General features: G+C 49.0%; 1 protein-coding gene across 7 annotated transcripts in view; it reads right to left on the bottom strand.

Moving 5' to 3' along the window:
* ELMO2 (engulfment and cell motility 2) overlaps positions 1-18054 on the bottom strand; it is a 38305-nt gene that overhangs the window by 8757 nt on the left and 11494 nt on the right. For 2 of the 7 annotated variants that reach the window (XM_024746755.1, XM_024746754.1), the window contains 10 exons: positions 17915-17955; positions 17378-17450; positions 16953-17003; positions 13207-13388; positions 11563-11662; positions 10300-10451; positions 7789-7867; positions 4555-4605; positions 526-648; positions 76-210 (listed from right to left, as the gene is read on the bottom strand). In XM_024746755.1, coding sequence (XP_024602523.1) covers positions 76-210; positions 526-648; positions 4555-4605; positions 7789-7867; positions 10300-10451; positions 11563-11662; positions 13207-13388; positions 16953-17003; positions 17378-17450; positions 17915-17955 — 987 coding nt within the window. Of the gene's footprint in view, positions 1-75; positions 211-525; positions 987-1449; positions 1766-4554; positions 4606-7788; positions 7868-10299; positions 10452-11562; positions 11663-13206; positions 13389-14499; positions 15682-16952; positions 17004-17377; positions 17451-17914; positions 17956-18054 lie in introns of those variants that run through there. The other 5 variants (XM_024746756.1, XM_024746757.1, XM_024746758.1 and 2 more) reach the window with 5 other exon arrangements.

The raw sequence follows: 18054 nt of genomic DNA, 5'->3' as shown, positions 1-18054 counted from the left end.
GGTTCTGTCTGGGTGGCCCTCTGATTGCCTGTCAGGGGAGAAGATCTACTAGTGTCCATGCTCTGGGAAACTCACAGTAAATCCCAGCATCTTGTAGTCCTTGGTATACATGGCTTTGCGTTTTTCAGTCCCACTCCCGGGGACGTTGCTAGGGTCAGACTCTGCATCAAATGCAATCCTCCTCAGTTCAAATATAATGTCTCTTTGAGCCTGGGAGGTGAAATAGACAGTCAGCAGGTGAGTCGGCTAGTCAAGGGAAACAAGGAAAGGAAAGAGTGGGTAGAGCTTTTCCGGGGAGAACTCTGGCCCTGATGGATCTTTGAGGAGGCATCACCTCTAGCATCGCAGGACAGAGGTGGGCTTGGCCCAGTCACCCGGCAGAAAGGGATCATGGTGAGGTACAAAGCTGACACAACTAAGCACAGTTCCTGACACACAGCAGGTGCTCAATACACAGGGCGGAACGCACCACATCAAACAGCGCACGATGCCAGCCAGGAAAGCTCTGTCCCACTTAGAACCGACCTGGTCATTGGGGTCCATCTTGGTCATCATCCTTTCTTCCAGAAGGTTAAAGGTCAGGACTTGCAGGACATACAGCTGATGGGCCATCTCGGTTTTGATTGGGCGGTTCCCTCGGATCACATGCTGGAGAGAGCAAAGGCAGGGAGCAGAGGGTTGAACTGATTTTTACTGAAGAGTCACATCCGTGCTGGTGAAAAGACAGTATGCTGGGCAGGGGATAGGGTTTCCTCCCCCACACAGGGAGTTCCAGAAGGGGATGGAATATGAATGGGTCTGATTCAGGCAGAGATGATTCACTGCAGGCCTCAAGGGCACCATCTTTTTTGTGCACGCCCCTGGCCGGGGAAGTAACATTACGATGCGGGAGATCAGCCGCTGGACCTCATTCCAATCGATCCAGACAACAGAGTGTGCGTGAAGAGTCGCTTGCAGAACTGGACAGTACAATTCTTTTGTTTTCCCTTAGAAAAATAAAATGTTTTGGATGGCCTCACCAGGTAGAGAGGTTCCGAAAAGATCATTTTCTTTCAATCATCTCGAGACACCTACACAAAGAGGGGCATCTAACGCTCCTTGTCCGGCCCCCTTCTCTCCTACTGGTGTCCCTCCCCTTCCCTCTGCTCATTCTGGGTATGTCCCCCTCCCCATGTCCCCACACCACATCCCTCTCCTCTCCTCTAACTCTATCCTCCCCACCCACTCAGCTCACCACCTCCTCCCTGATGCCCACCAACCTTAGGTCCTTCTCCACCTCTCATGCTCCATCTCTGTCTTGTTCTACATGCCACAGCCCCCCTCTGTCCTCCGGGCTGACCAACACTGGTTCCCGTTCTGTCTCTTGGTGTCCTGTTCCCTCGCCCACAGTAGCCTCCTGCTCTTTCCTGCCTGCTCCCTTGCATTCCTTACTCCCTCTGTCTCACTCACCATCTAGAATCCTGTCGTTCTTGGTCTTTTCTTGCCCAAAGGAGACTCTTGCCCAGTTTCCCACACGTAACCGCCCTCTGTGCCCTTCGTGTTCTCTTACTCGGTCTAGCTCGTCTCTAGAGCTGTGTTGTCCAGTATGGTAGCCACTAGCCATATGTGGCCACGTGCATCTAAGTCGGTTAAAATTGATTCAAGTTAAAAGTTCAGGTCCTCAGTCGCACCAGCCACATTTTAAGCTCAGGAGGCACAAGTGGCTAGTGGCTACATCCAATGACAGAGTAGAAGTGGAACATATCAGAAAGTTCTGCTGTACTCTAAAATACTTAGCTTTCTAACTCTAGGTCAGCTCTCTCTAGAGCTTGCTGTGGTTCGGGATCAATCTCTTTAGATCTGTGCAGTCCAGTCTGGTAGCCACTAGCCACCTGTGGCTGGTGAACACTTGAAATGTGGCCAGTCCAAATTGAGATGTGCTGTAAATGTAAAATGCACACTGGATATCAGAGCCTTAGTATGAAAACAGAAAATGTAAAATATCTCATTAACAATTTTCCTATTGATTACATGTTGATATCATAGTATTTTAGGTATGCCGGGTTAAATGAATTATATTAGTGAAATTCATTTCCCCTATTCCTTTTTTAGTCAACGCTGCTACTAGAACATTTAAATGAAACAAGTGGCTCGCATCATATTTCCACTGGACGGCGCTGCTCTAGACTTCCTCTCCCCACCGGTGCAACTCCATGAGAGCTCTTCCTTTCTCTGTCTCTTTCCTTCCCTAGATCTGCAAGGCCCAATACAGTAGCCACAAGCCACACGTGGGCATTTAAACTGAAACTTTAAAGAACTACAAATTCAGTTCCCCAGCCACGCTAGACACATTTCAAGTGTTCAACAGCCATACGTGGCTTGGGCCACCCTTTCTGCACACACCTACCCAACTACAGCAGGTTCTAGGGGACAGCGCCGCTCTGCTCACCTCCTCCCTGAGCCCTCTCGGCGGCCTGACCTCTCTCATCAAGCCTCCTCGCCCCTCCCAAGCTTCCTTCTCAAGGTCTGCTCTGCCCCTCCTCCGCCTCCAGTCTCTTCCAGCCCAGGGTCTTCTCTCCGCTTCGGCTGCTTCTGCCCCTCCACCTCACTCTGAGCCTCTTCCTTTCTCTGCGTCCCTCCCTCTGCCACTCTGATTTCTCCCTACCCATCTACCCCTATTCCTCTCTCCTCACCTCTCTCCAGAATTCATAAAACCACTCTGAAGAGAGGTTAAAGTTAATGTGATACTGGTTTCCATTCGCTTTAATCCCCGTTTCTCAATCTCAGAGATGTCAGAGTGGGAGGTTAATTCCTGGAGTCATCAATGGCTTAAAGAAGAACAGTGCCAGTCTGAAGTCTTATTTGACTGGCAAGTACCTCGAGGCCTCAGCTCCCTGGCTCAACTCCGTTCAGTCCCGGGACTTAAGTGAGCACGCGTTAACCTTCTCCTAGCAGACCGGTTCAGTCTGAGTCCTGACACCGAACTGTCTTCTATAGTGGATGGAATCTTTGCTTGTTCACCAGGTTTGTCCAGAAATGAGCTGAACTTCTAATCCCGTTCAGGTAAATGATAAGCCTCGAAATTCATTAAAGGTCTCTGAGAAGGGCACCCACTCCCACACATGCAGAGGATGGCGCCTAACACAACCGCTCGGACACGGGAGACAAGAATGTGGGGACCTGTGTGGCAGGCAGAGGGCGGAAGCGTCTGGCCAGGTCCTTCCTGCCGGGCTGGCAGCGGGGCTGTGTGACCAGGGAGATGGCCCGCAGGCAGGAGCTCGCTCTGTGAGGTGAAGTCCGGTGGCCTCTGCCTGTTTAGAGCAGCTGATCGCTCCACCTCACAGGTGCCCACGGTTACTTCTTGAATTCTGTCACCTCTGTATCTTGTTTACGGTGAAGGAACCGCCCATGTGAGCAGAGTGCTCACCAAGTGCCAGGCCCCCTGCTAAGCCCTGTGTATATGTATCAGCTCATTTGGGCCTCACATCCAGATGAGCAAACTGAAGCCCACAGGAGTTAAGTGAACCGCTCAAGATGAAAGACTGGTTAAAGGCAGAGCGGGGGCTGCCGACTCCAAAGTTCATGCTCAGAATTAGGAAGCCTTTCACACTTGACTCTCGATTTCTCATTTTGTTCCCTACGCTGTGGTTTCCCAGGTGCACCTGGCTTTGGACAACTGATAAAATGGCCTTTAAACCCAGCTCCTTGACTCTCCTTCCCGGCCCTCACCTCCCACCTGAGCTCTCTCCCCACCCACATCCCCACTGCAGAACAGGGACTGAGACCTTCCTCCAGATGCCTCCCTCCCCGGCCAACTCCCGCTCTACCCTCCTCCCTCACACACCCCTCAGGAAACACGGATCTTGGAGTGTGACCCTTCTAAAACACCAGCCTGGTTATTTCACGATCCTGATTAAAGCCTCTCAATTGCTTTTGGGAGAAAGACCTAGGCCCTACTTGATCTGGTCTTTGCTACCTCTCCAGCCTGTCACAAATTCTCACCCCAAGCTCCACCGGACCACACACTCCTCCTAGGTGCCCCCCTTCCCCATGCAGGAACTCCTTTTCTGATTGCTCATCTGGCTTATCCTCAGCCTTCCCTGAAGACCCGCCTCTAAGGGCTCCTGACAACTCTCCTTTGCGGCAGGACTGACGGCTCCTCCTCTGCAATCTCCCAGGCTGGGCATCCCTCCCAGTGCCCCGCACAACTCAGGGTTATGACTGGTGTTAGTTGAGTGAATTCCCCCTCTGTGCCTATTTTAACACACTCCCTCTGGATAAAAGTTTGTGGAGTTGTGAGGCAACAAACAGTGTATCTGGCTAAGTACCTCCTTAGAGGCTCTGCAGTTCCTGGTGGGACAGCCTCCTAGAGACAACCCTGCTTACACTGGATCAGAAACCGTAAGCTTTCCAGCTTAGGAAGTGTTCAGTACCTATCGGTAAGGTCCCTCTGAGTGCCCATCCCACTCCACAGTGATTTCAGTAATAATAATACAACTATAATAATAGTGATAGTTGTAGTTAATGGTAACAAAACAATAACAGTAACAAAATATAGCTTGTCTGGGAACTTACATTGAGGATTATGGACCGAAGGTGCTTCTGTGCGAATGCGTTGGCCATATCCTATTAAGAAGAAGCGAACATAAGGTAAGGTGGCAGGCATGCAGCTGTGACAACTATCAAGAGGAAGGTGAGGTCATAGCTCTGGGGCTTTTTCCCTTAATTTTTTTCCTTTAAAATGAAAAGTGGGCAAATGAAAAAAAATTCACAGACCTTCAAATACGTATTTTATACTCTGAAAAATTCCCATACATTTTCTTTCATGAGTACACATTAATGCAAACAGGGTTTCCTTTCCCAATGGTACAATCAACCGTGTCATCTTCAAAGAGGGACAAAGGCTGCTTCAGGACGAGACACTTGTGTTACAAGGATGCCAGGAGATGGACAACAAGCACAGGCCACAGAGCAGCACGATGGTTCCCAAGCCACATGCACCATCCCAGGCCAGAACCACTGCCAAGGCTGGGAGGGACTCTAATGGAACACTGACTCCAAACCGAGCAAGAGGGCTTGGGCTCCGGCATCCTCCTCCACTGTCCCCCCCCTGCCCCCCAGCCCAGCACCACGCCAGCAGACGGAGCTGGGGTGGGATGTTCTGAAACAGTAGGTGGTCTATGATTCACTTCTGATCAGTTTAGAGAACAAGGTGTTGGGTGCTTTGGAGTGATTTTTCACAACAGGGTCACCTTTTTTATTTATTTGGTTCAGATTTTGACAGTAACACTTTATTTATTTAGCTCACTCAGGAAATAAAGTATCCTACGTTAAGTCAATCTTCCAGGGAATGAAGCTTTAAGGGTCCTCTCAGAACTGTTATTTTGACCATTCTTATGCTAATCTTCTAAAAATATATACACTTCCTGTATTTCTGAAGAGACTACGATGATTATAATAATTTAATCACTGCCAAGGACTTGGCTTCATCAGGAACAAAAAAACACATCAGTTATTATTCTGTGTTGTGACACTGTAATACCCTATGGGGCTTCTGAATGTGGAGCTATTTTCCCCTAAACAAAATGGTCCCAGATTACTATGCTTTTAATTTTTCTGACAGCTTTTCATAGTTCTTCCGTCTCTTCCTTCCAATGTCAGCTACCACTTCTTACAATGTTAATTAGTTTGACTTCCCTTCCTGAACTGCTGCCTTAATTTAATTTCATAGATAATTCTAAATCAACGGGCCTTAGGGAGCTGTCACACCTCTCCTATGGGGCAATATCCGTGAGTGTTGTCATTTTTCTCAGAGCTGGAAGGCCTTTGTCTCTCGCTTCTAGATTTCTAGCCAAATTCCAATGGCTGACGCTGTCAGGAATATTAAGTTTTACTTTGCGTCCCCTGAGCACACACTGACTGGCAAAGGAGGAAGGTGGACTAGAAACTTCTCTGGTAGCTATGGGAGGCCAACGCACGATTAAATCTTGCTGTCCACAACTCACAAAGTTGGTAACTGACAGTGGTCTGCTGCTGGAATATAAAGGCCTACAACCAAAGGCTTCTCTGCGGTGCCGGGGGAAGCACTCATCCTTTTTCATATCCTCACAGAGCTGACCTCTTTGAGCTCCCTCTAATCCTCTAAGAAACCCTCCCTCTAAGAAACGAGTATCCAAATTCCCTTCTGTCAACTGTCTAAAGCTTTTCCAATTCCTAGGATCTAGAAAGCGTCCAAAAGGGCATGGATTTACCTTTACTCCTGGCTACAGCAAGCTGGAATGTGATGCATCTGGCATCGTCTAGATGAAAGTCACAGGCTATTTCTGAATCTGATCTTCCTGGCTGAACCACAGACCCATGTGAAGGCAGGTTACAAAGGAGAGACTGGGCCACATTCCCCAGGGCAGGCATCCCCTTAATCCTTTATGCGACTCTGATCCGTGGTACTTCACTAAGTGTCCTGACAAATGAGATTTACAGCACACAACCTTTTCCTGTGTCTTGGAGCTCCCTGAACAACTATATCAGATCATGAGATTCTCACCCAGCTTCAACCTCCCCACCTGGAAAAGAGCGGGGGCCCTTTCCATATGGCAATGCTACTTACAGTGACAGGGAGGTCTAGAGGATTAAGATGCTTGTCCTGCCGGCAGAAAGCAAAAAGCACAGAGAGAAGCAGATGGAAGAATGAGCTTTCAGCTTACATTCAAAACAGGACTAGGGAGGAAGAGATGAACAGAGCCAGCCATCCAAGAAAGACAAGGACAGACAGAACCACAGACGCTCCTGGTCCTCCCACCAGAATCTTCCAGGAACTTGGTACATAATCCCACAGGAATTACAACTTACTGAGCCCACGGTATTGACCGAGAATTACAAAGTCCTGCTTTTGTACATCAGTTGGGCTTTGACCAGAGAAATCTAGAACAGTCGTGTTGGAAGGGCTCAGAGCGATCTTTAATCTGGCCCTTGCATTTTACAGAAAGGGAAACGGAGACCCAGGGGGGTTAGAGCACTTGCCCAGCAGTGGCAGGAAAAGTACTCGGCCTCGGACCCTGGCCTCCTAGGTCAGCCCTTGCTCCACTGCCCAGCTGATCCCTGGTTTCCTCACTTGTAGAAGATGGCTTTTTCTCATGACATCCTTATGAAGTGAATGGGGCAGATGTTGTTACTCCCACGTTATAGGTGAGGAAACTGGGGTTTAGAGAAGCAGAGCGATTTGCATCATGTCACACAGCTGATTGATAGGGAAGAAAAAAGTTTAGAACCTGGATCAGAGGATCTTTATACGTGAAACTTCAAGCTAAGTCCCTCCACTCTTGCTTCCTTAAGCAAGGATTGCGTTTGTTTCTGTCTCCTGGGACCCGGCAGGGAGGCCCAGCGGGTCTCCTCTCCCTGCTCCCTGATGCTCTAACCCAGGGGTAGTCGCAGTAAGGCCAAATGAGGCCTGTTGCCTGTTTGTGTCTAGAAGGTCTTATGGAAAGACAGCCACACCCACCTGTCTGCCTACTGTTTGAGGCTGCTTTGGCTACAGCGGCAAGGTTGAATAGTTGCCACGTAGACCACAAGGGCCACCAGGCAGAAAAATATTTACTCGTCCTTGAGGGGAAATAGTTTGCAGGCCCCTGCCCTGACCTAGGACCCAGCTGGTTTCCCTCCTAGTTCTTCCCCAGGTCTTCCTTAGCAAAGCCACTCAGACGGGCTCTGGCTGCAGAGGGGCAGGAGGAGGGACTCTTGGGAAAATGACTGGGTGGATAAGTCTTCTCTTGGGAGAGCCCAGATGAAAAGCTTGAAAAGGCCACCACAGACCTGTCGCTTGTCCTCAGGAGCCTTCAGAAAAAGTGCGTTAATCAGTGCAATGGCGTAGGTCTGAATCTCCTGGTTGGAGCTGTGTCAACGGAGAAAGAAGGCAGAGAGAGGTTAGGAGACTGACCAGCAGGACGATCCTTAGAAATGGTTTAAAACAATCACTCGCACACTGTAATCAAATAATAATCAGAGGCTTAGCCTCAAAAGCTTAAAAGTGGGCAGACTCCCTGACCCAGCAATTCTACTAACAGGAATTTACCCAAAGATAGTCATCAGAGAGCTGTGCATGTGTTACTGGCAAGGTGTTTCATCCAAGTACTATAAAAAAAAGCAAGAACAGTAAATAATGCAAATGTCCACAGTAGCGACTCTGTTCATATATATTCAAATCCTAAGCACTCATTAAAAATGCTGTTTTAGCATAAAGGTTCTTTGCCTGGGGTTAGGGATGGGCTTAGAGTGTCTGGGAACCCTAGAAATGGTGCAGCCATTATTCCTTGTAGCTGGCTGACTATGTGATATTTTTTTCCAGGGAGGTGAGAGTCCATTTTTTTTTTTTAATGTTTGGCCAGGCCTCACTGCTTGCGGGATCTTAATTCCCCGACCAGGGATCGAACCCGCACCCTTGGCAGTGGAAGCATGGAGTCCTAACCACTAGACTGGCACGGAATTCCTGCACAAGAAGATTTAGAACTACCCTATCAGAAGGTTCTTTGACATGGAAAATGTTCAGTAACTATTACTCCATAAAAAAAGTCAAGGCACGCATAGCATGTACAGTAAGATTCCAACTTTCTTAAAAATATGCATAGAAAAAAACCCCAGCGGCACAGTCATTTTACTGTTAACAGTGGTTATGTCTGGAGGGGGGATAATGGGCAAATGATTTCCTTTTTGTGCTTTTCTGTATTTTCAAAGTCTCTGACTATGAACTTATTTTATTTTAAACAAATAAAATAACTACAACGCTTCTCTGGAATCTTGTAATCCTGGCACTTGACAAGAGCTCTCCACCTGCCACGTCATAAGTGCATTCTGTGGCTCTTTCCAGAGGGGCTGCTGGGTGTCCTGGCTGGCCGGGGTCATCTTGGAGGTCTGGTGGAGGCTACTAATTGTCCCTCAGCCCAGCAGCAGAGGACATGACTTCTGGGGACAGCAATGGGCTGAAAGTGTTCATAGACTGACCCCTAAGAAATGCCACGCTCCTCTAGCATCTCTAAGGAGGTAACTGGTTCATTCCCAATTCAGAAACAAAGAAATAGAGGTAACTCTGAGGTCAGGAAAATCAGAACTCTCCACCTGGAATTTACAATGTCCCCCTGACTTCAATCAACCTTTTTGGCTTTTGGGCATGAAAACAGAGGCTGAAGAATTCCTTAGAGAAGTGACAAGGAGAAGTCAGAGCTGTAAATCTCCTTGTGCTTCCTTTTTACTTGGACTAGTGGGAAGGTACAGGCTGAGAGCATAGCTGAGTGAAGACAAGGCTGCTATAATCAACCAAGTCTGGGAGCTCTGGCTTCCCCTGGAACTGGCAGGGTGTTCTGTCAATGTCCCATATGCTGGAAGGGAGCGAGGGTTAGGAAGGAATCAGCAGTGTCCCCATCCTTGTTTTGGGAAGTCCAGTCCCCTTAAATTGTGTGGAATGGTTGAAAGGGAAGTATAAGGAATGGGGAGGAGACAAACAGTGCTCCAAAGGCTTTATCTGTCTTTGGCTTTTGTTTATTATCTGTTAAATGTTTTAGGATGTGATAAGCTTCTTAAAAAACAAACAAAAGCAAAAAACAAAAAAACCTCCTCGATTTATTGGATACCTATCCTGTGCTGGCCCCTATGCTGGACCTTTTATCTTCTTTGATCCTCACAAGTCTGAGAGGTGGGGATGATTAACCTCAGTCTAGAGGCGAGGAAATTTAGGCCAGAAGAGATTAGGTAATTTGCTGAGGGCAGAGACCTAGTTTGCAGTAGATCCTGGATTGGAATTCACATCCTATACAATACTTCTTGCTACCCACAACAGCATACTGTTAGTTCGGCAAGAGTTCTTTCAACAAATGCTAATTGAGCTTCTACTTAAATCAAAACAAGGGATACAAAAATGATCGGCCCCTGTTCCCAGAGAGCTCAAAGTTTAAAATGGGAGGCAGATAATAAAAATACAGTATTTTATATAAATATGATTATCATAGGTACAAACAGAAACTATTTGGCCCACAGAGGAGAAAGCATCTAATTCTGTCTGGTACCATGGTGGTACAGGAAGATTGGGAAAAACTTCACATTATCCTGAGAGGCAAGGAGAGTTACAGAGGATTTCAAGCGGGAGCATGACATGACCAGGTCTGAATTACGGGAGGAATTCTGGCAGTAGTGTGGAAGAGGTGATGAGTGAATGAACAAGCAGATCAGCATCTCAGAGTACAAGCAAAGCAGTAGGATTGGAAGACTTAAACAGAGTAAGAGGGGAGAAGAGAATAGGCAGGGAAGGGAGGCTGGGGCAGGGTCTCTACTTACACCTGGAGGTGAGAGATGAGCTGTCCCACAGTGATTTCCTCTGCGATCTTCTGGTACAGACTCTGGCTGTTCAAGACCATGCTCTCCAGGATGGCCAGGGACCTCTGCAGGATTGACACGTCCACCATGGGCTGGCTCACGTACCCTGCGATCTAAAGCCAGAGAGGGCAAGTCAGTTAGGAAGCTCAGGGCCCGAGAGAGCTGAAGGCTTAGGTTTCGGACGCCCGCCGCCCCCAGACTCTCCTCTTAGGTGTGCTGCCCACATTTGGACAGTTGTCCCCAGGTGGATGACGGTATCTGCTATGTTGGCCAATGTGCCAGGGAGTCCCTAGGCATGGATAACTCAATTTCAAATTACAGCATCCACTCAACTATGTTTCGTTAAACCTAAGGGCTTAATCTTTTGTTTTCAAAATAAGGGTTCAGGCATGAAAAAGCCAAGGGTAAAAAGCAGAGGGTTTTACTGATGCTGGGATCTCATTTGCTCTCCATGTACTGTACTCCGGACATACATTTTGTCCCTATACACACGCAGAACAGCAGACTCGGGGACATAGAAAGGACCTCAAAGTCTTATAATCTAATCCCTTTTCTCAATCCCCATTATAACATCTTTGACACATGGTCATTTCACTTGTGCGTAAGTATCTCCAGCACTGGGAAGTTCTCAATGTCCCAAGCCAATGACAGGTGTAATTCTAGGTCAGCAGATATAGCATTCATTGGTTTTAGTTCAGTTTTCTGAGGTGATACTGCCCCTTCTTCTAGAAGAAAGGAGGATAAAACTAGAAGCATCTTCTCCCCCCCCCCCGAGTTCATCTGACAATCAAACAGTCTACCTTGCAGATTTGTAAACAGAAGGCAGATTAATAAATAGAAGGCAAATGAAATGAACTTTTTTTTTTTTTTTTTTAATCCAAAGAGGAGGCAGGGCTCAGGAAGCAGGTCAGAAGACTTAGGGATGGTATCGGCTGGCTGGCTGGCTGGCTGCACGCTATCCCGAGTCTCACTGACAATCCAATTCCACTTTGGCCATAATCAGTTCCGAGAGTCCAGTTCCATCTTCTCAGTGCAGGCCCTGCGAGTGTAACAAAGTACACCTTCCAGGAGCCACAGGAAGGCCGGAGCCTGAGGATGAAAAACCTGGCCTCGGGGATAGAACGCCGACCCTCGCTGGAGCAGCTGTGTTGCCCGCACCTCCCCTCAAAGCCTAGAGAACAACTGGCGACGGAGGGAGGAAAGACGGAATGTTGGAGGCCTCACCTGCTTAATGAAGGTGATTGAAACCATGTCCCAGGAGACAATGCCATGGTCCATGAGCTCTAAGAAGGCAGTCAGGGTGAATGCCAGCATCTCACTGTAGCTGAGACATGTGCAAAACACACACAAAACAATACAAAGATTCAGAACTGGGGAGCACAGGTGTGAAGGCAGCCACAATAGGGACGGATTTCAACGTAAGCACCACCTGAGAAATCAGCGAACGCCACTGTGAGCCAGCGCCTGGCACACACCTAAGCTAGGTGTGGAGCAGATTCTTCCCTGGAATCACCAAAGGAAAGGCTTCTGGGTTTGGCCTTGTCAAATCCCAGCACTTGGTGGGGTACCCAAGGGAGCTTACGTCCCAGGTTCACTTTTAGGCTGGGAGGCGGCAGAGCACAGGAGAAAGAGGATGAACTCTGGCCATGGGTTCAACTACTTACTAACTGTGCAAATTTTATCTGTTCAAACTTCTATTTCTTTCTCTGTGAAACTGAGTTCCTCTCACAGCGTTAACCTCACGGCGTTGTGGTGAGGGCAGGGTGACAGTGCATGCGAAACCCTACCACAGAGCTGACAGAGAATGAGGGCTGAAATGTTTTCTCCCCTCTGTCTCTGCTCTGTATACACGCGAACCTTTATACATCTGTACAGTGCTCTATAATTTACAAACTATATTTCCATTTGCAAAGCATGTTCTGACCCATTCTCATCCACAGTACTCCTCGTGACAATATGGCAAGGGAGGTATCGCCTCCACTTTAAAGAGGAGACGAAGGCCAGTCCAACCCCGCACTCCCGGGAGACTGCGGAACGTCCGGGTCAGTGCTGATGGCAGCCAAAGGCTTCGAGATTTCCGTGCAGCCGGAGAATCCAAGACTTAAAACAAATACCCAAGACTAGCTGCTCGGTTTGGCTAAAAATTTCAGTAGCTGATCCATCAACTCAAAGGTTTCTGACTCCCTCTCTGCCAGCTTAGGTTCTGTGGGCTTAGAAGACAAACTAAACATCTGTTTACTCACTGCTGATAATGGCATGGCAGTTTCCCGCCACGTTCACCTTGGCACTGGAGTACCACAAAGCCACTTGCAGTGTGTTGCAAAGTTCCGGACGCCTCCCTGCCCCCATGAAAATGGGTGACAGGGAGACAGTGGATGGGTGGGGATACGCCCCGGTAAACACAGAGGAGGGCCCTTGCGTGTCTCTGTATAAGGAGCCTGTGTGTGGAGTGGGGAGGTGACTGGAGAGGGAGGGACGCAGGGGTGTGGTTAAGAACAGACACACAGACACCTGTTCTACTTGCTAATGGACAGTCTGCTAACTTCCATCAGGCCGGTCATTTTCCGGAAATAATTTCAGCCGTGAGCTGACCTCTCTCTTGACTTCTAGAGCCCCGACTTTCACGTCACTCAGCATAGTACTGTTTTGTACCGTCACTGAATTTGTGAGAGCCCAACTAGACTACAAGATTCAGGACCACAATAGTGAATTATACCCCTCTGTGTGGACCCTGGTGCTGGGCACGCTGCTCTGTATGCAGAAGGAGCTCAACAAGCTCATTTGACTCAATGGAAATGAGCATAGGATGCCCTGCGGAGTGTCGTAAATCTCTCGAGAGCTCCCAAACGAGACCTCAGCAACACTCACTGGGATAAGAGCTTGGTTCCGCTTTCCACAAGCCGCGTCAGCACAACAATGCCATCCATGTTGATGAACTCGGTGGCGAAGGTCACGTCCGCAGAGAGCTTGGCCAGCTCCTTCATGGCGTCCAGCCGGGTCTCCATGTTGGATGACTGGGTCCTCTCCATCAGCTGGCGTGCGGCCCGGGACTGCGGGACCAGGGACAAGACACATGCCATCTGCTCCCTGTGGCAGGTTACTGCTCTGTGAATAGCTCACAGGGGCCCTTCTGTGGACTCCCAAGCCCGAGACAGAAGTAGCTCTTCACACTGCTTCAGATTTGCTAAATACATGTTTATTGCATCAATCAGGGAATCACCAGTACGATGAGACCGGTCTGCAGTTATGTGTATCCTTTCTGTACCACTCTGGTCTATGGAATAAAACAATTCCCACCGAGGGAATACAAGAGAGATCTGGGAGATGACAATCCGCTAACTATGGCAAGTCACAAAGAAACAGATATTAGTTCAATATCAGAGTTTTTCTTTTTTTTTTTAATTGAAGTATAGTTGATTTACAACGTTTTGTTAGTTTCTGGTGTACAGCAGTGTTATACACATATATGCATGTCTGTGTGTGTGTGTGTGTGTGTGTATGTATATTTTCTTCTTCATATTCTTTTCCATCACGGTTTATTACAGGATTATTGAATATAGTTCCCTGTGCTATACAGTAGGACCTTGTTGTTTGCCTATTTTATATATGGTAGTGTGTATCTGCTATCCCACACTCCTAATTTATCCCTCCCCCACCCCCTTAGCCTTTGGTAACCATAGGAGTTTTCTATTGATATTAACTAAAGCCGTCAGACAGTGGAAGAGGTTGTCTCTTGAATACTGGGCTCTCGGTCACTGGAAGCAATCAAGGAAAACTGGACAGGCACCTGTACAAAGTGCTATGGAAGGGGTTCCTACAGTGGGTGGAGAATGAGATCTGATGACCTCTAAGGACCCTTTCAATCTGAAACTGTGATAAGCCTGATGTGTTTTTTTCACTTTCCCTCAGAGTCCGCATCATTGTTCCTCAAAGTGCTAGCCCTGGGGAAACTAAGAATACCAAGGGGCTAGAAGCAGCTAATTTCAAAACGGCTCTTTGAAAATGACGGCTGGTGACAGAGCCTCCCCCGAGCACGTGAACCTTTCCCATGGGAGCACCTGCATCCTTCCTGAGACTGCGGCTGACGCCCCTCCTCTCATGTTCACTGGTCTTTCCTGTTGCTGAACTTACTCACTCTATAGTCCGTGCCTCACAGCTTACCGTTCCATCATTCTCTATCTCTCGTGTGTTACTTTAATATTCTCGGTTGGAATGGAAGAATCTGGAGAGCACAAGCGCCCCGGGGGTCTTCATTTTTCTTCCAGTGCTAGGCAAGCGACGGAGCCCAGGTACCGCTGCTGCAGAGGAGTCGGGCCTACCCACGTCTCTCCCCTTTAACGGCACGCTGCTCGCGAGGACACAGAAACCCTCCCTCACCTCCACGGTGAGGGACGTGTGCGCTGCGAGAAAAGGTCACAGGACGGAACGATTTGAAGAGCGCTGGTCTGCATCACACTGAGAGCCTTCCAACTCCAAACGTCAGTTCTCCTCCCGGGACAGCATCTCCGGGCCACCTCCTGCGCCTCCTGCTTCTGGGAAAGTCAGCTACGCTGCGCGCGAGGCCCGTAAAATGCTTCGGCACTTCTGTAAAAGCGCGCAGCTCCCAGGCCATCACGTTAAATTAGCCGAGCTTGGGGAGGAGAGATGAAGTCCTTAGGACGAGCAGAGCTGAGGAGCAGGGCAGGAGCAGGCAGTGCCAAGAACACTGGCCTGGGGTCGCCCAGACCTGGGTTTGAGAGGCAGCTGCGCCGCGTTCTGAGCTGTTGACAACTGGTAGGTTATTTAGTCTCTCCGAGTCTCAGTTTCCTGGTCTGAAAAATGGGGCTATCAAGAGTACGCATCTCATGGGGTTTGTCGAGATTAAGTGATACCATATATGGAAAGTATTCGGCAAAATCCAGGCGCTCAGCCAATGTAGCTGCTATTACTCCACACCTCCCTTCCTTTCAGATGGACCAGCCTGTCACCTCACCAAGAGAACAGGGGCCAGCATGCCCTCCGTTTTCCGGCAGCCCTTCTACAGACCTACCTACGCTACCCCCGTATCACTGGTCCTGCTCCAGGCCGAGCCGTCAGGGCAAATCCCTCCCCTGGGCTGTGGGCCTCCCCTGTCCTGTGGGCAGCAAGGTCCTGCCCCTGTCACTCACCCCCCCTTTCCCGCACTGGCAACCGTCCTCTCTTGCATCTTAACGTATTTTCAAGGACACATAAAAAACTGCAACAGAAGTTAACAACCGTGCAGGGTCAGAGGAGGTGGACAGCTGGGTAGGTGAGGGACAGGAGTGGGAGAAGACCTTTCACTGTATCTTTGTCAAACTCTTTTGATTTTAACACACGTGAATGTTCCACTTGTGGCCTCTCCTGTTGCAGAGCACAGGCTCCGGACGCGCAGGCTCAGCGGCCACGGCTCACGGGCCCAGCCGCTCCGCGGCATGTGGGATCTTCCCGGACCTGGGCAAGAACCCGTGTCCCCTGCATCAGCAGGCGGACTCTCAACCACTGCGCCACCAGGGAAGTCCTCCACCTCTTTTTAAAAGGCGTATCTTTTCAACTCCGTATCCCCAAGCTACTACCTTCTCTATCTACTTCCTTTTAAACCAAGCTTCCCGATAACATGGCGAACACAAGGTCCTCGCTCTGTCACCTCTTAAACTCAACCCACTGCGATCTGGCTGCCACCCAGCTGCCCCAGCAACTGGCTGACCTCCCAGATCAACGGATCGCTCTTCTGTCCTCAGTTTACCTTCTCTCTGCTCACTGCAGACCAACCCATCCTCCATCCGGACACTCTCCCTGCCCTCAGCTCCTAAGCCATTTCTAGCGCCTGTTTTCTTTCTACCCTCGTGGGTGCCTCCTTAGTCACCCGGAAGGGCTGCTCTTGCAGGAATCAGGGGGCCAGCCTGCATTCTCGCACGGCTTCCACAGCCAGTGTATTGCCTTCTTCGCCAAGTTCACCTGCAAACACTTTTCCTGCCCATCATTTCATCGCCACGGCCACGGCCTTCATGGGCTGTTGACACTGCTCATCAGCTTCTTGAAGATTCCTCCTACCATCAACCTTCCTTTTTCAAGCCCATCTTCCACACTGTCACTAAAGTGATCTTCATAAAATATAAACCTAAGCATAACATAGCTTCCTGCTTAAAATCTTTCAACGTCCCCACAATAATGATCTTTCCCTTCTGGATAAAGTCCGACCCATAAGCAGGCCGCCAAGGAACCTTTCACTGGCTTCTGGTCGATGGCTACAGGCCCTCGGCCACCCATCACTCCCGCCTCCCCTAAACAAAGCACATCTCTCCTTTTCTTCTTTCTTCAGATGCTTCTTGCTTATCCTTCAACATCTGAGCCAAGTGTCCCCCTTCTCTGGAAGGGCTTTCTGGGAATTCTCAGTCTGAGTTAGGTGGACCCTTTTCTGAGTTCCCTAAGCAACCTTCTTTCAGGACCCTTGAGAGAGGCCTTATATTTGTTTGTTTATTCCCAACCAGGCTGTGAGAGCAAAGATTGACTTTTTAACCCCCAAGTCTTACTTTCTAGAACAGAGTCTGGCCCATGGTAGGTGCTCACAGACGCTTGTCAAATAAAGGAATTCCTAAGGAAAGCCGAATACCTACCGGGGAGATAGCCAGCTGTAAGATTGTCCCATTCTTAATGTCACTGCGAGTCTGGGTAGCAAAGAGAAAAAAAGAGTAGCTAAGATAAAATATTAAAATTGTGCAAGCAAGTTGAATCAACAAGAACTTTCTGTCATTTTTAAAGTAGCTGTAACTGAGACTCTTCAGTCAGGGCCTCCTCTCCTGCTTGTTTCTTGGCAAAGAATTTCTAAGATCCTTTTCAAGCGCCTCTCAGGAAGCAGAAGACACATTTTTCCAGCCACCAGAGGAGGACAAGGGCTGATGCTCCCTGATCTGCCCAGGAAGCAGCTCTTGACCCAGGAAGTGGAAGTTCCCTGGATGTAAGGAGGGCAAACAGCGCCGGCCCCCGGGGTGGCTCATTCCAGAGCAAGACCTGTGTTAGTTTGGCTTCTCCCTGTACTAACCTGTTCGGTGATGTAGAGCTGGGGACCGTCTGCATAACGGAGGGTGTAATACTCCGGGTTTGGCAGTGACCACCTATGTAAGAGAAAAACAGTACAGCCTGTGTGGCCATGCCTGTGGGCCTGTCTAGAAGCTGCAAATAAATAATTTTCACCAGAGTTGACCGAGGGATTGGGCGGTCTGTTTGATGTACAGGGGAAAAAACCCCAAAGCTTTGGGTTGAGATGTTGAACAGTAACCTCCTCAGCCTCTGTAAAGATTGGTACCACAAAAGGCGGCACGTATAATTCAGCACAGGTCTCAGATCCCACCAGGACCTCAGGTGGGGCATTCCTGGGCTTAAAGGAAAAACTAAAGATTGACAGGTCTTAGGGACATCCCCACCAGCTATACTTTCTTTGTAAGACAACGATCCGCAAAAGCCCCGGACTGGGGACCCGACTAACTGCAGATCCTCGGGCAGAATTCCTTTCAAGGTCTGGCAATGCTCCTCTGTTTTTAGCCTGTCACCATACAAAACAGGGGCAGTTTCAACTTACCCATCACAAACTTCCTTGATGATGGATGCCAGGGGCCGTTTCTGAGAGAGAGAGAGAGAGAGAGAGAGAGAGAGAGAGAGAGAGAGAGAGAGAGAGAGATCCTTCACCAGGAGCCACAGCCTGCTAGTACCAAGGTCCTG

Source organism: Neophocaena asiaeorientalis, unplaced genomic scaffold (genome assembly GCF_003031525.2).
Source record: "Neophocaena asiaeorientalis asiaeorientalis breed wild unplaced genomic scaffold, Neophocaena_asiaeorientalis_V1.1 scaffold132, whole genome shotgun sequence".
NCBI classification, from domain to species: Eukaryota; Metazoa; Chordata; class Mammalia; order Artiodactyla; family Phocoenidae; genus Neophocaena; species Neophocaena asiaeorientalis.
The sequence above is the reverse complement of the archived record's forward strand: the minus strand, read 5'-3'. Positions and strand labels throughout refer to the sequence as shown.